At 42.4% G+C, this 23,427-nt stretch overlaps 1 protein-coding gene across 1 annotated transcript; it reads left to right on the top strand.

Moving 5' to 3' along the window:
• The first annotated feature begins 204 nt into the window (after window positions 1-204).
• TMX4 (thioredoxin related transmembrane protein 4) lies at window positions 205-21,009 on the top strand. Its single transcript, XM_084202162.1, has 8 exons — window positions 205-395; window positions 8,903-9,018; window positions 12,139-12,184; window positions 12,793-12,921; window positions 13,610-13,655; window positions 15,120-15,221; window positions 16,870-16,933; window positions 17,372-21,009. Exons 1-8 carry the CDS (start codon window positions 211-213, stop codon window positions 17,647-17,649), a joined length of 966 nt encoding a protein of 321 aa, XP_084058288.1. The 5' UTR covers window positions 205-210; the 3' UTR covers window positions 17,650-21,009.
• Window positions 21,010-23,427: the final 2,418 nt, after the last annotated feature.

Genomic DNA, 23,427 nt, shown 5'->3' with positions numbered 1-23,427 from the left:
ACTGCGAGCTGCGGCCGGAGCAGGTGCCCAGAGGCCCCGCTGGAGCAGCACTGCAAGCTGGGCACCGCTCGGGGCCTGTGCCCGGCCGCTCCCGCCGTGAGGGGCGGGCGGGGCGGGAGCGGCCGCGGGAGGAGCCGCCCCTGCCCGGCGCAGGCACCTCCCCCGCGGGGCCGCTCCTGCCCCGACTTCCTGAGGGCGGGCGGGCCCAAGATGGCGCCGGGCCGCTGGCGCCAGGGGCGGCGGCTCCTCTGTGCTCTGCTGCTCGTGGCGCTGCTGGGTCCCGCCGCCTGCTTTTCTTCCTCCTTCTACAGCCCCGGCGAGCCGCGGAGCAGCGTGCGAGTGCTGTGCGGCTCCAACTGGAGCCTGGTGTTGCAGGGCCAGTGGATGTTGGAGTTGTGAGTAGCGGCCGCTTTCCCGCCCGCCTCCGAGGCAGCGTGGCCGGGGGGGCGAGGGGGGTTCCCTGCGAGGAGTTCCCTGCGGGCATGGCCGGTGCCTCCAGCCCCGCTGTGGGGAGAAGGGGGCCGGGCCGGCCTTCTCGCCCTGCGGAGGGGCCGCGCAGCTTCCCCACGCCGGTAGCGGCTGCCGGGGACGGCGAGAGGGAGCGGCGGGCGGTGCCCGCGGTGCCCGGTGCCCGCCCTCAGCCGGCGGGCACGGCCCGGCCTGCGGGGATGGCCGGACAGAGCCCCGGCGGATCCCGGCCTGTGTGGGCACAGAGCCCCCAAGGTTAAACGGGTCACTCCAGACAGAGCAGAACGAGGGATATGGAAGGAAGGACGTGGAGGTGTCGGAGTGAGCCCAGATCAGGCCACCGAGTTAATCAGGGGAATGGAGCATCTCTCCTTTGAGGAAAGGTTGAGAGAATTGGGGTTGTTCACCCTGGAAAATAGAAGGCTTGGGTAACCCAACTGGGGCCTTGCAGTAGCTGAAGGGAATTTACAGGGAAGATGGGGAAAGACTGTTGGCAAGAGTGTGCCATGAAAGACCAAGGGGGAGTGCCTTCAAACTGAAAGAGAATTGGGTTAAATTGGATATTGGGGAAGAAAGTCTTTACTGTGGGGATGGTGAGGCCTGGCACAGGTTGCCCAGAGAAGCTGTGGATGCCCCTGGATTCCTGGAAGTGTTTGAGGGCAGGTTGAACTGGGCTTGGACCACCCTGGGACAGTGGAAGGTGTCTCTGCCAGAGGAAGGGGTCCCTGCCCATGGCCAGGGCCATTCCGTGATTCAAGGTCCCCTTCCAGCCCCAACCATTCCGATATCCTGTGAAGCAGCTGTCCCTCGGGTTCTCATCTGAGTGCCCGAGGTTAAAAGGGTCACTCTGGGAACAGGGTCCAGCACTGCCCCTTGCCCTGCTCCCCCACCAGAGGCTGGCACTGGGTTTTGTGTGGCCTCCGAGAGGGCTGGGTTCCATAGGGAACATTTAGCAGGAGTGGGCTTCTGAAGCAGGATTACATAATATCCCAGCCTTGAATTGAGCTCGGAGTTCTCATTCAAGGGAGATGCGTCAGATTTCATTACATTCTGACTGTGCTGGAGTGGTGGCTTTGCTTGGGACATGACACAGCTCTTGATATGCATGTGACTTTATTTTTGGGGGAGCCTCACTCACCTTCTTGTGTTTAGAAGGGGCAAAGGAGCTTGAGGGGTTTTTTTTTAAGACAGCAATGAATAAAAAAGTAGTTTAAGTAGGCAGTACAGCCACGTGGTACTTGTGGGCCGTGCAGCTATAAAATAGGATTTTATTGTGGCATGCGTGTTACTCCGCTCAGGTGCTTGAGTTTAAAGCAGTTTGAACATCCGAACTCGTGCTTCCTCCTAAATACTTAACTATCTACTTAAAGTTTCGGCTTTCCCTAGAATTTGTTTTATCTCCAGTCTCTTAGCAGGATGGACTATCACCTTTCTTAAGGCTTTTAGTGCTCAGGATCCTACTCGACCCTGGTGTTAATCAGTGAATAGGTGGTAACGATCTTGAAACACCTGATAGTGACCCAGGGATGCCACCTGTTGTGGTTGAGGATTTAGAATGGGTTCTGTGTCTCTCTTTATTTATAGAGATCTAAAAGGTGGAGGGAAAAATAAATTTGTTTTCTCCTTATCTGAGGTTATGTTTTAAATTGAAGTTTTTTCACTTAGTTCAGCATGGAAGCACTTGTATGAAAGTTACTGATTCATGCACAGGTTGGTGAGTTTTAAGAAAGAAGGTTATTTATGGTGACTCAAAGTTTTTATTTCTAAACGAAAATATTTAAGTAACTAGTAGTGCGTGCCTCTGAAGAAGAAAAAAGAGAGGAACTGACTGAAATGAGAAGTGGTTGGGGTAGCAAACAGAGTCCTTCGGAAGCCTTTACTGCAATTGAAAAATTGGTTTTTGGTTTGGAGCTGACCACAGCAAAGGTGGCAGAGTTAGCTTTAGTGTTAGCTGGGCATGGTACATGTTGCTGCACTGCTTAAATCAGATTCTAATTAATTTAATTTGTGTTTGATGTGTGAAAGATCCTCGGGTCTCCACACTATTTCCTGTGGTTCATTACCGGTGCTTTACCGGTGCTTTCTGCTTTTCTCCGGAGGAGGAACCTTTGTCTTTAATGAGGATGCAAACTCAATGCTGCCTGTGTGGAATTAGTGGGAGTTTGAGCTCTAGGACTGATTTTTTTTTTAATGCTTCCCAGGCAGAATCTGGTCCGGGTTTTTTCCCCTGTGTGCTTTCCGGGTGAAATCTGATCCGGGTTTCCCCCCATCCCTGCTCTGGGTCCTCGTCGTCAAAATATCTTTAGGAGAAGGGAGAAAATTCGGTTTTATTTTGGGAGAGAAGCTGGGGCAGGCGGCACCTTACAGCCAGAGAGTTTTTCCATGGGCAGCAGCTGCGTCCCTCTTGTCTAAATATTCCTTGTTGGGCTCGTGGCAGAAACTTGGGGTGAGAATTCTCAGCCCAAGTGGCTTCAGTGGGGAGAACAGCAAATGCAGCCTTATCCAATTCTTGCAACAGTTTCCATTCTGATGGATTTTGGCTTCTGCTGGATTTTATCTGGTATAGAGCTGGTGATCCAAACAGGAGTCCTGCGTGTCAGTCCATGCATTCCTTCCATGCTGTCTCAGGCTGGTTGGCAGGACTGCAGTAATGTTCATTAAAACCTCATTTGTTTGAAGAACCTCGTGTTTATTTAAAAGACCTTTGTTTTCTGAGCAGTACTTCTTTTTAAATACAAATGTTACTCTTGCGTCTTCATGAAAAAAACCATTATTTTCATCAGCTGCTCTTCTGAAGCCTCCTGCCGTGGTAGGAACAGGTACAGCTGCTGTTTAATGTCAGTTTTGCTATTTGGGAAAGTGGAAAATCACTGTGTAATTCCACTTTTTTGTTCTTCCCAGGTGCATAAATAGAGAAACTTAAGTTTGAAATTACTTGTGTGTGGCATCTGTAGCAGTAATGGGATTTTTCTTCCTTCATTCCCCCTAGCTGAGGTGTGTGTACTCGGCGGGCTTTTTGCAAATAATTTCGTTATTCATAGCTGGAAAAATTGCAGGCCCTGGAAGTGCTGCTGCGTTTTATTGATAAAAATGTTTTGGAGAAGGTTCTGTATCTGCCAGACATTGCACTATTTTTTGGATGTTGTTGCTATCGCAGCACACAGGTCTGGGCTGGAGTGCTGTGAGTGTGATGCTGGAATGAGCTGTGTTTAAAAGTTTCCCTCTTTCCTTATCTCTGTTCTGTAGCTGTGAGATAATGATTCTTTTCTTTTTGTCTTTAATATTGTGTCTGTCTGGAACACAAAACTAATTTCTGATCTGCTTACTTAAAAGCAGCATTTTGCATTTGTAAACTAAACTTGTTCCAAATTTGATTTATCTTAATTTAACATCCTCTTCTTATTGAGGTAAATTAAAACAAGCAAACAAAAAACCCCAGCCTATCAATGAACTCCTTGTCTTCGTGTCTCTGGTTAGAAAAGAAACTGTTTATGTTCTTGGTGCATCTGCAGTACTTCATGTGCTTGTTCCCACGTCGGGTATTAAATGTTTCAGTTCCTCTTTGTTTCAGCACACACTTGTTGCTGTGTGCACCTGAAAAAGAATGCCTTCATTGTCCATTTTAGTTCTAGCCAGGTGAAAATCAGGAGACCAGTTAATAGTCATGTTTCTAAGGCTTATTATTCTTATAGTGTAAGAATACTTTTTATTTTTTCACTGTCACTTATGAAACCTTGCCCTGCTGGCTCCGTGGCCAGCTGGTTGCAAGGCTTCAGCCCTCCCACCGGCGCCTTTAGTCTGTAGATTCAAGGGAGCGTGCTAAAAATGAAAGTGAATGTTTTGGCATGCGGATGGTTTAATCGGTTGCCTTGAAATATTTTGTGTAAACAAAATCCCAAAGGATGTGCTAAATATTTAAGAGTTGTTGTCAGCTAGGTTAAGAATTCAACTAGATTGAGATTTTTCTGTCACTAAGGGTGTCTAGTCTTTTACTTCTTGTTAGTGTCCAGGCTTTTCTTTCTCTTATTCTTAAAAATACCCAGCAACCCAAACCCAATAAAAGCCAAAAAGCAGGGGGAATGAAAATCAAGTTATCAAAACTCTGTTTTGGCTTTGAAGCCTCTGCAGCTCTGCTGGCTGAGTCCAGAGGAAGTGACCAAACATTTTATTTAATAACTGAACACACAGCTGAGTGTTGTGCAGGGCATAGGCTGAACAAAATCTGCAAATATGTGATGCTGAAATATTCTTTGTAGCAGAAACAAAAGAGGTGCAGAAGGGGATGTAAAAACATGTAGAATGATGGAACTTAATCTGCTGAAACTCTAGAATAATTCACATAATTTTTCATTGATTGTTTTGCTTTTTATTTTAAAAAGAATTTCTCCTTCTTTAAAAAAAAAAAGCCTTGTTTGGTTTGGAGGGGTTTGGCACTCATCAGGAGAAAACACAGTTCATCTGGAGCTTTTCTTTTGTTGGCATTACAAAGCTGCCTATCCTGCCCCAAGATCTAGCTATGTTTAGAATTGTCTTTTTTTTTTTTTTTTCATTTTGCATGCTTGTGAGATCTGTAGCAATAAGGCAAAACTATTTAAAACAATAAAAATACGAATTTCATTCTGATGCTGCTTTTACCATTCTGTTGGGTATTGTTCCCACATTTTTGCTCTTATTTTAATAGCATTCCCAATATGAACTCCATCAAGCAGCTTGGTTTAAGCAGGTTTTACTGTTTTCTGTTCAGCAAATCCTCTCCTGTATCCATGAGCTGTTTTTCCTTTCTCCTAGATTAGTGCAAGTTGGTGAAATTGCCATTCGAGCAAAGCGTGGAATGGTACTCAAGGTTACATCTGTTATTGTTGGTAATGGTAGTGAGAAGGCAGATAAAAAGTGTCAGTTAAATGTACTTGAACAGGGTGAAATGGTGAATTCAGTAGCCAGGCAGGTGCAAGCAGAGAGAGAAGTGGCTGGGAGCTAGAAAATATCAGTACATCTTAGCAAAGTCTTTGTGTTTACTGATCCACTGGGGCTGATAGGCAGAATGGCACCTTTGCTCAAACTGGTTTTCAATTGACTGGGTTTTGTTGTGCTGCCTCAGTGAAGTTTGGTATTTGAAAGGCAAAGGTTGTTATTTTGTGCTTTAGATCAGAGATAAATAGAAGTCAAAAGCAAAACCTGAGTCTGAGAGCTTCAAACTTTGCTTTTCAGTTGCTTTCTTTATGCCCTCTAAAGCAAAAAGCTTTAGGTATTGTAATGGAGTAGGAGCAGGAGAAAACACCTGGATACTTGGAGAGAGTGATTTTAGTCTGCCGAGGTCAATCGTTGCTGTAGTGATAGATGTTTGCTCCCTTTTTTATGGAAGGCTGACCGTATGTGAGAGCACTTCAGCTGTAAAACTGCTGTGGAAGAGGTCTGGAAGCATCAGGAGTGGGGTGTGTGTTGAGGAATGTGCAATACCTGCTTGCAGTGAATAGTTTGGCAGTGTGTCGCTTCTAGCTCTGATGGAGATCAGCAAGTTGTCTTTTAACGTGTAACAGCCTACTGAAGGCTTTCTTTCCTTAACAGAGTGCCCAAGTCCTGATTTAAATTTCAGAAGACTTTGATTTTTGACTTGGAGAGGCCTCTTTTCTAGTCACACCTGTTTGCACTGCACCCTGTGCCATGCAGGTTAATAGAGCTACCTCCTTGTGCCCAGGGAGGAGGAATGGGAGTGACAGCCCGAAATTTGCTGGTGTTGACAAAGTGCTAATTGTTTCCTGGCCTGCCTGGAGCGTGGCAGAAAAAGTTTGGTTACATCTGCTTTTGCCAGGGACCTGCTCGTGCATTTTGTGCCTTGGAAAGTAACAGACTGACTGGTTCCACAGCAGACACGAGGGTCTGTTTCCCTGCTCCTGCAGATGATATTTTTTTCTACGAGTTTAAGAATGGCAGTTGTACCATAATTTCTTTGGAAATACAAATCTGCCACAGTTCTAAAAACCCTGTTGAAATCAAGTACTTCCCTCAGTCCTTCAGGGTGCAGAAAGTTTTTTGAAACTTCTGATAAGATGTCCTAAGTGTGAGGTATTTTACCGTTCAGTAACTTACCTCCCCTCACACTTACTCTTTCAGTATTTTTAGGCTGAGAAAGAGACACAGTGAAGCTTTGGTAATGTAATTTTTTTGTTATGTCCGGGGGGCAGTCATGAATTCCTTGATGCTGCACAACAAATGCAGACATGAAAGCGTGCGGAAAGTGAGGGTGTTGAGGTAAACAGTAGTGTTAACTCCGGCAGAAATCTGATGTCTGTTACAAGTTCTCTCTTGAGCATGTGGGGACAGGCTGTTTCCTGGCTGGCAAGAATTGGATGTGTAATTTCAGGAATGTAAAGCAAATATTTTAATCCTGATTATCTGTGCCAATGTTCAGCTGGAGTGGCTGGATCTTGCAGCATTATATGGAACTATTGCCATCCCATGTCTAATATTGATACTAAAAATTAGACAGCCAACAACCACAGCTTTTTGTGAAATTCACTGTAATGTCCTGCCACTGCTGAACTGTGACATGGGTGGATTTTCATGCTGCTTTGAACTAAAGGAAATATTTTCAATCATATGAGTGTTCTGTATTGCATATTCCACTTCATTCAGGAGAAATGCTCATGCATGTCAAATATAAATTTTGATGGGGTTGAAATTTCTCTTCCAAAATCAGAATAAACAGCTTAAAGGATGTATTCATTTTGAAAATCTCATGGTGTGAATCTGAGACCTCTAGAGCAGCTGGATTTAGAAAACAGTCAAACTTATCTCTTTCATTTTAGATCAACACCAGCTGCATTATCTGATGGATGTTTGTAGGTTCTTATTTATCAGTCAAGCTTGTATAATGAAATAATCCTGTTTGTAAAGTACAGTACCTGCCAGACTGTTATTAAAAGCTCTCTCTGGGCCAGCAGCACAATGGAGAACATCACTGCATGTGTGACTTGTTTCCAGCATCTTTTGGAAAGATACTGAGGGGCTGTCTCTTGGCAGTATAAGATTTATGTCCTTTTTGCAGATGCTTTCACACAGAATGATGTTGACTTAAAAAGACAAGCTATAAGCTTTCACAGTTAGATTCATAAATTACAATACAGTTAAATAAAACAAGTATTTTTAATTTGTGTCCTTTAAACTGCCCAAGTGACAAGATTCCCTTTTTTAAATACAGGAGTTTAAAAACTACCAGAAAGCACTCAGAGTACATTTAATTCCACCTCTTCTGTGAGAAATGACCTGTTTTACATGAAGCTTTATTCATATGAAACATCTGGGGGTGGCTGGGGATATCTCTGTCTGCAGCCAGTAGGGAAGTAAGCATTCCTGCTGAGAGCCAGAGAACAGGGATTGCCAGTCCCTAGGTCACACAGCTGTGGTGGCAGACAAACCAAAGGAGTGCAGAACCTTGGGAAGGTTCCCAGTGATGGTTTTGTGCTTAGGACTCTGCCCAGGAGGGAATGTGTTTCTGTGGTTTGCAATGGATGGGGAGCATGGTGGCATCTGTGGAGCCCTGTGACCAGGAGAGTGTCCCAGACTCACACTGCTTTTGCTGCCAGAAGCCTCCATCCCTGCCCTGGTAAATCAGATTAAACCCCATAAAGGCCTCTCCTCATTGGTAAAAGGCTGTGTCTGTGCGTGGGCAATTGCCCCAGCTCAGTCTGTACCTCCCAGTCCTGGTTCCCTGCACAAATTTCATGCAGACTTGGCCAACCAAGTTAGGCTAAAATACAGGAAGGTGGAAAAAAGGGATTTTACCATCAATTTTATCTGATGTTATCGTTTATATTAGCTGCTCTGTTTCCAGATTGATATTACCAATAGGTGCAAAATTGGTTTAATTCTGCTTGAGAGTGTAGAAAATTCAGCTCTTGAAAAGAGCACTCCTATTTTTCTGAAATAAATCCTGGGTAAAAAGATAAGTATGAGCAGCAGGAATTTGATGTGTGCTCTTTTTAAGTCTCTCATGGCTGCTATCAAAAAGGGCATGTTGTGATGTATGGAGTAGTGGGTTAAGGCAAATGTAATTTCAGGAAGTTCTGAGGTGTGGGAAATCAATACAAAATGTTGTGATGAAGGATACTGCTTTAAAGGACAACCTGGCTTCAATAATTCAGACAGCTGCCATGGAAATGTATTTTATTTCCTATGTAAATAGAATAAATCACAAGTGGTGAGGAGTTTAGATATGAATTTCTCAAATCTGTGATTTGTTTTCTTCTAATAGCATGGGGAAGAACGTAGGGATTGACAGAAAAACTCTGATTGTCTTTCTCAGTAGACTTGATTAAAAAAACTGTAGGTTTTTTCCTTTGTGATTGACGTGTTTGTACATTCTCTGTATGATAAATCAATTTGCATGTCTGTAAGTGGAAGAGCATTAAAATATTTCCCTGCCTTCCCCCTTCAGTTATGCTCCTTGGTGTCCAGCCTGTCAGCAGATGGAGGTGACCTGGGAGAGCTTTGCCAAGGAGAGTGAGCGGCTCGGCATCGCCGTTGGAAAAGTGGATGTCACTCAGGAGCCAGGTACAGCATGAAACAGTGTTTCAATTACAGGAATTATTCAACTCAACTACCATTTGCTGTTTATTTAGCCTTCCAAGTCAAAATAATGTTCTCCACACTTTGTTTCTCCACACAGTTCATATTTCTGAGCTGAAGTTTATAAACTCAATTTGAAGGATTAAAGAATTGGGGGGTGATTTGGCTTAATACTGACTTAGAAGAGGCTTATTCTCTATTTTAATCTTCTTCACTGGAAGCTGTTGCCTGTCTCATTCCTCCAACCTGTCTGCAGAAGATTCCAGCTCTGTAGCCTCCCCTTAGGAGAATTTCTGGGTGTGGTAGAGCAAACCTGCTTTAATTCAAGTTGCTAACTGTTTCCAGCATGTTGCTGGTGTATTGACTGGTTTAATTGTGGCAGTGTGTTATATTACAGATGTTTTTACTGTTTCTTGTTGGTGATGCACATATGCAAATATGTTTATAAAAACACTTCCCTAACTGTTCACAGAAGCACTAGTGCAATCTAATTTATTCCTTTGGTGACTCTCTTCAAAGTTTTAAGTGTTTCTTTGTACAAGCAGTATTAATATTGTATAAACCTCTGCATCTCCTGAGAATGCTTCATGCTTGCTTGGGCTTTAAGGGGATAAAGGATTTCATCAGCAGTATCAAAAGACTGATAGATGAGATGTTATTAGAAAAAAAAAAGCCAGACTTCACTGATTTTTCTTTGGTTTTGCTTTGTAAAGTGTGTGAAAAATGTGTTTATTAGTTGAATACATCCTGAACAGATTAACTATATCAAAACTCTTGTCTCAGAATCAGCTATCTAAGTTGGCAAGAAAATGCCACCTGTTCTAGACCCTGTGTAGGTTCATGTCTTGTTAAAAGTTCACAAGTATACCAAAAGTCTGGTATCAAAAAGCTAATCATTACATATTGTAATAAACAGATGAGTTTTAATATTACCTTATTTTAAGAGATGTAAACTTAATACTTGGGTTTCTAATGTTGCTGAGAGTCTTGACTCCTAAGCATGGGTTTCTTCTGCTGACCAAAAGGATGAATTTGTTCCAAAGCTCATGTAATAAACCTCTAACATCCAGCTCAGCTCTGGGAGCTGCAGGCCCTTCTGTAAGTAAGGAATGCTCAAACTGAAAAACAAACATTTATTACGTATTTAGCCTTTGGTGCTGATGTAATTTGGAAGATATGAGTTTCTATGGAGCTCTCCAAAGTTACTGAGGTATTTTTACTGTGGGCTTAGCATCAGCCTTTCAGCATCAGCCTTGTGTTTAAGTGCTCTGTCTCCTTTCTTGATTGCACAATGGTACTTTAATTAGTCTTAGTTATGTAACCCCTTCATTGAATTGAAAGTAGTCAAAATGTGTTAAATTAGGGGAAAACCACGAGATGAGTGCGGAGTTACATAAAATTGCACTTCCCAAACTGGCAGGAGAAAGTGGCCATTCATGGTGCTTAATTGCAGGAGATGGCTGAAGAATGAATCCACCAGAGTCTTAATGGCTTCACAGCCTGTTTCCGTCCTTTGGTGTTCCAGCCTTAAAGTGCTTCCTCTTGCCTCATCTTCTCCATTGAGACATTCAGTGTGGAACAAGCACATAGTGGAGATGCTTATGGACCCTTCAATTCTGCATTTTTGTGGTGCCTTTTATAAGCTCCTGATCACAACATTTACCTGTGAATTACCACAGACTTCTTGGATCTTCTGTGTCTTCTTTGAGTAGTTGTTGGCTAAAAACAGAGCTTTAGATGACATCTCTATTCTCTGTACGTTTTCAGAGGTGTGCATACCTCTGAAATACCTCAGATGGTTTTAAAATTTTTGATTAACTGCTGGTTTCATAGTGGGTGTCAGTTTCTGATTTACAGACAGAGACAGATGCTTTACTGTAGCCAATTCAAGATTGTATTAACAGGCATCAAAACAATTTAATGTGTTCTTAAATTTTGTAGCTGACTCGAATCTGCTTTTACCAGTCTAGGGAGGTGCCTTAGATAACCAGCAAACCTCCACCAAAAATATTGGGGGTGCTTAGATGCATTTCATAACTTTTAGATTTCAGAGTTGCTTCTGAGGTGTTCACTCTAGAATAGGTCACAGGTAAGAGGTTTGAGCTGTTTTATTTTCTTTGCCTGAGTGGCATTTTTAAGAACTTCAAAAAGCCTGTCAGTGTTCCCATGACTTTCTCTGTTGTTAAGCTAATTATGTTCTTTGTGACTCTCCACCTACTTTTCCTTGTGCAGCTGTGCTGTCTGCTTTATTAATTCTGCTGTTACACTTGTGAGTTTGTTTGCTTTATATCTCCCTGTGCTGGCACAAATTTTAGCTGTTTCAGAAAGTTTTTCATCACCCTGCCTCTCATAGCAATAAAGGCAGAGAGCTCCAAAGTTGAAGTAAAGAAGCTTTCCTTTCTGGAACTTTAAAGATCATTGGCTTTACATGTCTTCAATCAAAATACCGAACAACAAAAAAAGCCATAACTCTTTTTTTGACTATTCCATAGAGGAATTCACACTGAGGAGAACATTACCAGTGAAGCTTTTAAAAATACCTGGCTTATTTCAGTGTGGCTCATCTTTGTCTCTAAAGGCAGAAACCCTCTTGCTACAATACTTTTCCATGGCTAATCCTGTTGCCTCGAGCTGTTTGCTTTATTGAAGGTTTCACAAGGCCTTCATTTCCCAAAAGATTATCACAGAATTTTCTAAAAGGCAAAGTTAAATAACCATACTCTTTACACTGGTCCTTTATATGAATTGCAGATGCTGCCTATAGGAATTCAGCCCTTTCTGATGGACTCTGAGTGCATCCAATGCTGGGCTGGTCCACAACTTCAGCTGTGTGCAAATACTGAGGAGACAAATCCATTGATGAGGAAAATTACCTCTCAGTAAACATCCTTCAAGCTAAACATTTTTCCTTCATTTATAACCAATATTCAGTATCTGTTACTGTTTGTGGCATATCTAAAGACAAACTGTTAACCCTTATTTACAAAACAATGGTGAAAGCTGTGCAGCCTGCTCTAAAATACACATATGTAGCTATTTAGATAAGTCAGAATGCTGAGAAATTTCAGTGTTACTGAACTGTTTGTGGTTTTCTTCCCTTTCTAGGCTTGAGTGGTCGTTTCTTTGTCACAACACTTCCTACAATTTACCAGTAAGTGTGTCATACTGGAAACTGCAGCTGTTGACTCCTACTTGTCACTTGATTTAATCTGTAACTGAAAAGTAGAGGAAAATGAAGGAATAGTGATTTTGATTTCAATTCAGGTTACTGTACCTTTGATTGCATGGTGAAGTCCTTATGTGAAGCTTGTCTTTAGTTTAAGTGACTTTAGAAGTTTCCCTGTTATCCATACTATTAAAAATAGAGCAGAGAAGACATTTGCTGTATCTCTTCTCCAATAAGGTGATGCCATCCTTAAAACATTGAACCCTTCATTAAGTCAGTGTTATGAGTCGTGCAGATATACAAACAAATACATGTATTTGTGCACTTTTAATTCTGACTTGTATTTAGAAATGGTTTGGTTGTTAACCTTCACATGCTTTGTGTATTTGCTGTAGTACCAGTGAATATTTAAGAAAAATAGCAGCTTTATAAATGGTAAAACCTGTTTAAAACCTGAGATTTTTCCATGATGGATTACAGTTCCCAAGGCCTCAGCTCTGAGCCAGTGAGATCTATAATGTCTGTGGGGTTTTGGTTGGGTTTTTTGGCCCGGAGTTTGGGGGCTGTGTGTGCTGATGGGGTTTGTTTTGCAGCGCCAACGATGGAGTGTTTCGCAGATACCGCGGCTCCCGCACCTTGGAAGATCTTCAAGCCTATATCTTGGAGAGGAAATGGGAAGCTGTGGAGCCTGTAGCAGGATGGAAGTCTCCATCTTCTATAATGTAACGCTTGATTTTTGTTAACAAGACACTGTTTTATATCTCATTATTCACTGAGAGTCCTGTGTTGACAGTTTAAAGACAAAAGGCCTTTATTCCTTAGCCTTGCAGAAGCCATCAGTATTGACAGCCTGATTCCCAGCTTCTCACCTATAAAGGCAGCTTATTTTTTGCATTTGCTTTGTGCCTGCTAGGGCTTGTTTATGTCATCTTGGAAAAGAGATTAAAAGAAAAAATAGAGCCACTGAGCATTATGTAAAGTGGCATTTCTAATATCTGCTGAATCCTGGAATCAAGTGTGTGTTTATGTAAATTACTGCTTCATGACTTGTGGCTACTGGTACTTTAGCTTCAAGGGTTTCTTGTGTATTTCTTTACAAGAGAGACTTTTGTCTCCCTTTGGAATAGCAAACAGTGTAGTGCTTACAGGATGTATAAGAATTTGTTTTTAGAGAGAGGGATTTGCTTAGAAATATTGTAGAAAGCTTGCATGGCACAAAGGATGAACCAAAGACGTGAGTGGCCTGCAGTTCATTCTGGCTGAAGCCATTATGTATAAATTCACATCAGAGATTCGGAGAGGGTCCTTCTTTTCCATGTGAGAAGGAAGAAGAGCTGTAGCATATTTAGGAATGAGGAGAGGAGCTGCAGGGCTGCTGGGAACCTGTCCTTCCATTTCCTTGTTTTCCAGGATGCATGGCATGGCAGGGCTGTTCCACTTTTCGGGATGGATCAGGGTAAGTAACTGTGTAGTGTTTTCCATACTCCTTTTTATGCTTAGAATAATGATATGTTCAAAATTCAGTACATAACTGAATATTTTTATTATCCTTTTATGGAAGTTGCATCGTGTATTGCACAGGAGAAGGGAGAACAAGGAGTTTTTTAGTAATAATTTCTGGGTCTGGGGTTCAAACTGGCAACACCACTTGTGTAGGAACATGATGAATTTGGATAATAGAGTAATTATCAGAAGTAGAGGAGAAATGCTTAGCTACACTGACGTGTGCTTTAAAATATTAAAGCATATTTTACTTTAAAATATTTCAAGATGCTTTCATCTGGGAACTATCCAAGTTTTTCGATGGCATCCAAATACTGAGAATTTTCAGATTGTGGTTAGGAAGCATCCTCTTAAAACCTTTGAGTGTCAGTGAGATTGAGAGACTGCATTTGATTGCAGCAAATATGTTACTAATGTAACATGTGCTTCAGAAAAGAAATGTACTTGAGAGCTTGAGAGTTGGAACAAGTTTGTATCACTTTTACTAAGCACCAAACTAACATAGAATCAAGCAGAGCTCTGAGTTGTGGATCTTTGATTCTTTCACTGGTTAATATTTACTTTTTGTAGCCTTCTGATGTTTCTGTCCCATAGTTGCTGTGAAATGGTGTTGTTTCTCTCTAGTCTCCTTCCTGAAAGATTAACTGTCCTGGGAAGAAACCTCTAATTTCTGTTCCACTTAGGTGAATATTTCATGTGTACATTTCCTCACTCCTCCTGCTCTGCTGTCTTTGCTTAGGCCTTAACAAGTATCAAAAGATATTCTGACATTTAAAAAGACTCTGGAATTTCTGTGTTTAAACTCCTGTAAATGTTGATTGTGGTTTGTTTTGAAAGAGATTTAATGTCATAATTGACCTCCTACCAGCTCACTGACTCCATGTGCTGTTTGACTCAGCCAGTTGAATTTGTAGGTTTGAGGAACAGACCAAAGTTGGAAAGAAATCTTAATACTGTATTTGGGTTATTATATTTAAATTGAGAAGTGAAATAATTTATTTAGTGTATGCTTAGAGTGTGTGGCTCCTTTTAAGAGCTAAAAATCTTAAGGAAGAGCTGAATGGTTTGATTTTAGTTAATGAACAGATGCCACATAAGGATGAAGGATGTTGTGATGCCTTCCTGAAAGCTCAAAGGCTCCTCATCCATCCATCTGCAGTAAACGTGGTGTGTGGCATCTGTAATGCTGAGTGTCTTAGGGAGAAGGAATTGTGCATCCTCTGCTTAAAAAGCCTTTTCATGTGAACAAATTGGTAAAAACCCCCAAGATTTAATGGTGTCAAAAGGGGAAGACTTCAGTAAAAATACTGTTAATGAAAGGTCTTGATCAGGCAGCAATTCATGTAATGAGGTTGGCAGTAGAAATCCTAAGTGGTTTTGGGTATGAAGTTATTAAGTATCTTGTTCTAATTTCCAGCAAATTCATAACTACCTCACTGGCACTCTTGGAGTTCATGTTTGGGTTTCCTATGCCATCTTCATCTTAGCTACCTTACTGATTGGCCTGCTCTTGGGTTTGGTAAGAAAACATTGTTTTTTTTTTTTCTTGGTTAACTAGAACTCTTGCTTTGCATTATCTTGTGAAAAAAATAAAACCAACTTTGCTCAAAAGATATACTTAAATATATACTTTGCTTTAATAATAAATTACAGAATGCTAATACCTCTTCCCTGTGACACCCAGCGTGTGTGAGAGTGGGTTAAAGCTGTGCCAGGGAGGTTTAGAGTGGACATGAGGAAGCAGAGGGTGGTTAAACACTGCAGAAGACTCCCCAGAGATGTGGTCAGTGCCCCAGGCCTGACTGCCCTCAATACAAACCAGGTCACCTTCTTATGAGATCTTTTCAAATTCTTATGAAATGCTTCAGTTAAATTTGTTCAGTCCCTCCACTAAAAGGAGTGATTATGGAATTGGCCTTTTTGTATCCAAGACTTTCCTACTTAAGGGTGGAAAGTGTGGTCAGAGTTGGTCAAGACTCCAACTTTGTAAGGACACAGGCTTTGTGGAAAGTTTTATTAATCACAGAGGAATTGGTTTTGTGGGAGTCAGCAGTGTAAGGGTTCTGCCACACTATTGCTCAAAATCAAAGGATGAAATTTTTTTTAAGGCTTTGGAGATTTGGGGGTTTAGGTTTTTTCTGGTTAGTTGCCTGTTCCACAAGTGCTTTCTGCAGCTGCAAGGGCAGTTCAAGCAGTTCTGCTGGTAACTGGTTTAGCTTGCTGCTTAGTCACTGTTCCTTGTAGGATATGTAAAAGTTGTTTTTGGGACATGGATTTCTGTCCTTCAGCCCAAATATTAGTGAAATAAAGAGAAATTTTTGTCACTGTATTTCCCAGTAGTTCTGGGAAGTGATTTCAATGCAGTTGAAATTTGAATTTAGGCAAATCCATGTTTTATACTCAATGTGGATACAGAATTGTTGTATACAGGCAAATGTTATTGATTATTCAATTTCAACAGCTGCATTTTCCTAGATAGTAGATTTTCACCAAATGTGAGAGCAAAACAAGTTAGTATAACTAGGAGCAAGTCAATATCCTGTTTTAAAAGAAACTCTCCTTCTTACTGCTTCACTAAAAAAAACTCCACCTGAAAAAAGCTGAAAAAATGTGAAGTTAATCTCCCAGCTCTTTCCAAAAAGCTTTTCAATGATTGAGATATATTTCTTTCACATGGTGTCAGCTCTCTCTTTTTCTGTGCACTATTCTTAGCATGTGACAATGAGGCACAAATGTCTTCCTTGCATTTTGAGTTCTGCACTGGGCTGTCAAATAATGAGCACAAAAGGTAGAGCACACATCTGTACTGGAGAGCCAGAGACAGGAAGGGAATTACATCCCAAAATACAGGAATTCTTGACCAAGATTTTTTCATAAATTTTCAGAAAGTAAAAATTCTCAACTGTGTTCTGAGCTGTTCTTCAGCTGTGAGCAGTGTCAGTACTGAATAAATTTAGGAAAGTAGGAGGCAGAAAATGGGTAATAGAAGGCAAGGCATGCTGGTTAGTACACACTAACCAGAATGCACTTTTTTCCATGTTTTTATTTAGCTCTTATCTCTAAGCAAGATAATACAATTTTGTAAATTTGATTGTGTATATCTATCTAAAAGGAATGAGCGCAGGGACTTTTGCAATTGCTGATGAATGCCTTTTTAATTTCCACAGGTCCTGGTTTTGATTTCAGACTGCCTCTGCCCAGCTAAGTCAAAACACAGAGCTGAAACACCTGGTAAGAACTCTTTTGAGAGGCTGGGAAGCTGTAGTTTCAGGTGTAAATTTGTAGGAGGAAGGGTAACGCACTGTTCAGATCTTAGGTGGGAACCCAAAACCCAGGAGCTAAGTAAAATTAGTTTGTTTTTGGTTTGTAACTCAGTGGAATAAAATGAAAGCCTATCTGTGCCTGCCATGCAAGGAGAATAAATGGAAGTGGAGGAGAAATCTACTGACGATTTAAGGAAGTAACTGAAAAATAAGGAAAGGTTTTCAGTCACAGAACCACAGAACGGTTCAGGTCGGAAGGGACTTTAAGGATCATCTGGTTCCAATCCGAGTTGTAATAATAATTGTAATCAATGATAATGTTCATCAGTATTTCAGAGAATGTCCCTGCAGCTTGGGAAGGCTTTGCTGCGAGGGTCGGTCTAACTGCAGTCTCTGCTTTGTTTAGAAGAAGCAATCAGCAAGGAGAACGCGGAGAACGCGGCGCTGGAGCAGCCGGACGAGGCCGCGCAGCTCTCCGCCGACGAGGCTGCCGACGTCAAAGATCTCTCAGATGGAGAGGATGCAGCAAACTCGAGTGCTGATGAGTCAGAGGAGGATTTAGCACTTGGAAAAGAATCAGGGGGAGAAGAAACGGAAGACTTAAGCGAGCAGCCTTTGGCTGATTCAGAGACTGAAAGCACAGTGAGGCAGCGGAAGAGTCAGGGCGCTGAGAAGGAACTATAGCTTCCCCAGTGGTGTCTCTTGTACACTCGGACCAAAGAAGTGTCAGACCCCTCCAGGGTCTGAAGCTGGAGCTTACACTTGATTTGTCGTTGGTGTTTACGCGAAGCTCTGCTCTGCCGGCAGGCTCCTCTTTTTTTAAGCTTAGTACTTGCTTAATTTCTTTGATAAGCACATTTGCTGTGTGTTGTGTGACCTTAGCTGTGACAATCAGAATCAGTGTCTTATCTGTTCCATGTCCTCAGAGGAAAAGGTGGTGTCAGCCTCGGTTTACCAGCTCTGAAATGATCATTGTGTGTGTGTGTCCCTCTAAGGACTGACCTGAGCAAGATCAGGACTTTTAACTCCACGGTAGCTTGGCAGGACTGTGACTTTTGTGTCTGAATGTTGATTGTTTCCAAATGCCACAGAAGCACAGAGACAATTCACTAGTGAAAGGAGGCACTTTACTGGTCTTCTATCAGAAATGTTGTGTACCATGAGTTTGTTTTTATCACTTTCAGCTGAAGCACCTTTCTCTTCCATTTCTATTTGTGTTTGTTTTGGAAGTTGATCCTGCAGCTCATCCCCAGATGTGTCAGTTTGTGGTGATCCAGAGGCTGTGCGGCTTGAGTTGTTTGACCCAAGGAGTTGGAGTAATTAAAAACATCAGGCAGAAAGAGAGGGGCAGGTAAATGTTTGAAGTGTGTTGGAACTTTTAGAAGGTTTAAAGGAAATTATTTTGGTCAGGGGGAAGTTTTGCCAAAGCACAACTACTTTTTTTTTTTCTTTTGGTAATCTATTCCCATCAGGAGATTGGAGCAGGAAGTGCTCACTTTGGAGTCAGTAAGTTGTGTTTATCTTGCCAGTACAAGTTTGTCATGTGCAGTGCAGTCCTGCCATTTTCAACTTGGAATGCTTTTGGCAGAGCTCAAGCTGCTTTAGTGATGCTATCTGAAGAGACACTTAGGTTTTACCTTTGATCACTTTTCTACTTTTGGAATCACCACACTGGGGAAAGAGAGGGGACAGGTGGATAGTGGTGAGGAGCTTTGGGTTTTGCTGCTTCTGTCAGAGCAAACCTGCACGTGTTGAACTGTGTGAAGTGAAAATGGCTCGTCAGGTAGATGGCATTAGGTGTGGTTAGACTTGGGTCATTAAACATATCAGTGTATCACTCCTTTGGGTTAGTATGTAAGTCTTTTTTGGTGAGGAGTACCCTCCATGAGATCCTGTATGTTCCTGCTTTGTTGATGTATGACCATGAACGTAAGATGTGTCCTAATCTTGATACTATTTTAAAATATATATATATGTTGCATAAACCTTGCTAACATGCATGAATTTCATCTTGTTCTTCAAGAATGAAGAGTGGTCAGAGATGAGATCATCTCTTTTTAGAAGTTGCAAATGCAAAATGCTGGTTTCCTTTGAGACTGAGATTAATAGGGGCAATTGTGTTGAAAGCTGTTTTGTTGTTGTTGTTTTTTAATGCTTACAAAGAACATAATTGCCAAGAAAGCTCAACTTTCCCATCTGTGTCCTGTCCCATATGATTTCAAACTATATGGTGGAAACTCTGCATTTGTCTGGTAGAGCTGCTCAAAGAAGATGATGACTGCATATCCTGAATTTGAAATTTCTTAAGGAGTACTCCCAGTGTGGAGTTTGATTTCCATATAGTGGACACCTCTAAATGTGCTTTCACATAGGTGGAAGCACAGACTTGATGATATCTACACATTGCACTGTCCTGAGAAGAGCTTGTGGTGTTTGGGTCTTGTCCCATGTAAGTGAGCAGGTGTAGAGCTGACCCAGCAGTAGGTGAGGCACACAGCAGCCTGTTAAAAGCTACACTGCTGTCAGCAGAAACCAAGAGAGCTTTGTGGCCACTACAGTGAGAAGAGAAGAACTGTGCACTTGGAAGACAAAAAGGTGTTCTCACAAGAGCTGGATTTCCCCCTGGTTTTCACAAGCAAACAAACCCACGAATGGCACTTTGTCCTAAAAGGCACGTGGTCTGTGAGATGCTGTGGGAGAGATCAGAAGCCCCTTTGTGTGGAGTGTCTGAATTCTCTGCTCACATTTCCTCTGTTGTGGCGTGTCACAACAGCTGGGTTTGGGTTATTAAAACCAAAGATAGGAAGTGTTTTCCATCATGGCAGACTGAGCTGTAAGATCACTGATTAGCAGCGACTAAGTAAGCAGGCAGCAGGTGACCGCAGCTTAGATCTGTCTGGTGAATCTAGAAATGAGCTTGGCCAGGCTTCTGAGGGTTCTTGAACAGAGGATGGATGTTGTGCCTGTGTTTTCATGAATAAAGTAGGGAATATTAAGTGGTGACTGGGTTTGGCCCTATTTGATGTGTAATGGTGTATCTTACTACAAAGATCACTGAACTGTGGTTAAGGCTTTGCTTAGAAAGGGTGATACTGTGCAACCATGAATATCTCCAACTTAATTTTACATTTGTAGGAAAATTACTGTAATGTGGTACTGGAGATAGTCAGTTTTGACTAATACTTACCTGGAAAACAGCAGGCAGCAAACACTGTAAAGGCTAAATTGGTGTTTAACAGAAAAACTATTAGCTGTGCAGTAGAAGTGTCATGTTAATATACTTTTCCAGGATCAGGTATTTTTCCACTAAAAAGCATTTTAATTGAATCATGAGAGCAGTACTAATTAGACCATGACAATAGTTTTAAACTTGGTGTGTTTCCAAAAAGTCAGGATCAACCTTTTGTGCAATCTGGGTGTACTGTTATCTCTGTTCTGTTAGGATTAATCATGAAGAAATGGAATTTGTTCTTGCAACCTCAGTATAGACAAAAGGGCCTTGGAGAAGCTGCTGTTGGCACCATTCAAAATGTTTTGATGAAGGACAGTGCCTTAAGGCTTGTGAACTGGAGCTGCGTGTCAAAATTAATTTAAAATTGTTGAGAAGCAATTTAAATATCAATTGGGCTGCATGCCACTGGAATGGGAATGCTTAACAGCAAGTCAGGGAAAAAATCTGGCAGGTTCCTTTTTCAAGAGGCTGGAAATCCATCCAGCATTCCAAACTCCTGTCCTTGGGATCTGTGTGAAACCTGTGTGTGTGTCTTGGAATGCTCTGTATCTACTGCCCCCGTGGGAGTGGCACCTGTTATTATGTGGGTTTTCTTCTTGGAAATGTTACACAGGGTTGTCTGTTACATGAAAGTGTTGCAAATTTATACTTAGGCGTATTTTTACTGAAATGCCACATAAAATTTTGTATTTATGACCTGCTTGGAGTCATTTTCATTTCCTCAGTGCAGAGTTGGCTCATCTGTGTCATTAACAAAAGGTTTGGTGTTTTTTTTTTTAAATAATGCTGACCTTCCAATTAATCATAGAGGTTGTGGCTTGTGAAGATTCCTTAGAATCTTTGAAAGGAACCTGGACATCAATGAATTGCTTCCTTTTGGAGGGTTTCCCTGGGGGAACCCAGGGCTCTCAGAGGTTCAGAATGGAGCTGGGTAGAACAGCACAACTGAACCCTTAAAGACTTCACCTGCACATGAGGTAGTCCTTTCCTCTCCCTGAAAATCCCCTAACTCTGCCAAAGCTGTGCTGACTCCCTCTGGGATTTGGAGGCCGGCAGAAATGTACAGACCTAAATGAGCCATCCTGGTTGTGGTTCACATTCCAGGCAGTGCTGCAGGAATAGGCTGTAGGGGCAGCTGTGCAGAGGGAAAAGGGACTGCCAGGAACCATCCCTGGACCTCCTTGGAGCAGCTGCTGCACCTGGCACCTGGATTCCTTCTGCTCAGGTGAGTTACCTGAGCTGTCTCTCCCTGTGAATGGAGCAGCTGCAGGGCCTGGGCCATTTGCCACTCGCTTTGCTTTTCTTCTTTTCCACTGTGTTCATTTCTGGATGCAAAGTGCAAGTTGGAATGGTGTCAATGAAGCCTTGGGAACGTTTTGTTTGCTGTCTCATCAGCTGCTGCTTGTTCTCTTTTGTGATGTGAGAATATGAAATTTTCTCCATGAAAATATCACATGGAATACTACAGGCAAAACTGGATCGGGCTTTGATCAGGTTCAAGCAATCAGACAAATGCAAGCTCTAGTTTTCTAGGGGAAAGACTGAAGAGAACTAAAGTGGAAGGAAAGCTTGATTTTTCTATCTGGAACTGGACCAGTGGTAAGTCCCAGCTCTGGGAATGCAGCTGCCCAGTAGTGTGTGCTGTCATTCCCTTTTCCTGGGGAGTAAATTGTGTTTCACTTCAATGAGCACTGTGGTGATGACTTAATTTTAACCAAACATCTTCATTCCTCTCCCATTAGAAAAACACCTAAAACTCTCTGCTTTTACTTTCACTTCATCTTTCCTGAGGAGAAAGGAAAGCTCCACATTTAAACACACTGGGAACAAATGGGGATGTATTTATCCTAATATTTTCATTTAGAATTCCCATTTTTACATGGAAAGGCTGTTTTTTATGGCTCATTAGAATTACTTGGAGCCTGCTGGTACTTCAGACTTTTACATCTGTTAATCTGGGTTTCAGTGGGACCTGAACCTGCACACCATGGATTTTCCTGGCACAGGCTGGGCCCGTGCCTCATGTGCTTGCAGAGGATGCAGAAAGGACAGTGGCCATTCCAAGTGTCAGTCACACATCAGGAAATGAAAAGATCACCTTGATAAGGACACTTCTTATGTCTTTGTTGCTGTGGTTGTGGGGACAACGGTAACACTGAGATCTTCTTTCTAAATCTGCCCTGGATTGGTTTCATCCAGCTCCTCCCAGGAGAATCAGCCCTCTGCTCAGTGCTGCACTCTTCTGCCATACCAGCAGTCTCCAGACTTCCCAAAACAGATATCCAGGGGGCTGTTCCAGCCACCTGCTGAATGGCCAAGGAGCTGTCTTCATCCCTGCAGCATCCTTTGGCTTGGACTCCCAGAGTGGAGTTGCCAGATGGCTGCTGGGGTAAAAACTCCACAAATATTTTCTGTTGGTTCTGGCTGGCTTGGAAGGGACAAAACGAATTGGTTCAGCTTTGGCTGATATAAGATGCTGTCCAAAAACACTCTAGAAAACAGGTGTTTTATGACTTTATTTGGGGAAATTGTTGGTGGGGAATTCAGAAGCCAAAATAACTGTTTTACTTACATAAGGCACTTGATAAAGCGGCTTTGCACAACAGTCTTCAGAAATAGCAGTGGCTTGTACACTAAAATGTTTGAATTCTATGCCACAGTTAACTTCTCCAGTTAATCTTTACTGCAGCTAACTGAAGGGAGAAAGTCCCAGCTAGGTCATGTTTCCCCTGCAGAGGTTTTTCTGTGCTGACAGGAGACTGTTGATGTTGTCTCTCCGATCCTGCAGAGGGACGCAGGAATGCTGTGCAGAAGTCTCCCTTTCTAGCAAGTCACAGCCATCAGGACAAGCATGTTGTGGTTTTCCTCTGAAGTCTTTAGCTTTTGCAGGTAGTGCTTTCTGAGCCACAAGTTGTGTCTCTGTTCAATAACCCTCTGTGGGGTTTTTCTCTGGAATTGATCTTTCTGAACCACAGTGAAGTTTCCATTGCAGAGCCTGGTTCAGCTGAGCTCCAGGTGTGACCCATTCTCTGTAGCTCCTGCCAAAGGAGCAGGGGAGAAGCAGGAGAAGAGGGAGGGGATGTTCACACTACCCTGACTCTGTTGGGTTTTTGATGTGGACTGTGGCAGTGAGGTTTGTGTGGTTACTCAGGCAAGCTCTTGGCTGTTCAGCCATGATGCTGTTCCTTGGCTGCAGGGTTAAAGGTCAGATAGCCAATGCCTCATTAAGC

This window comes from Fringilla coelebs (genome assembly GCF_963513975.1).
Source record: "Fringilla coelebs genome assembly, chromosome: 3".
In the NCBI taxonomy this organism is placed as follows: domain Eukaryota; kingdom Metazoa; phylum Chordata; class Aves; order Passeriformes; family Fringillidae; genus Fringilla; species Fringilla coelebs.
Note: the sequence above shows the minus strand (reverse complement) of the source record. Positions and strands in the feature narration are given on the sequence as shown.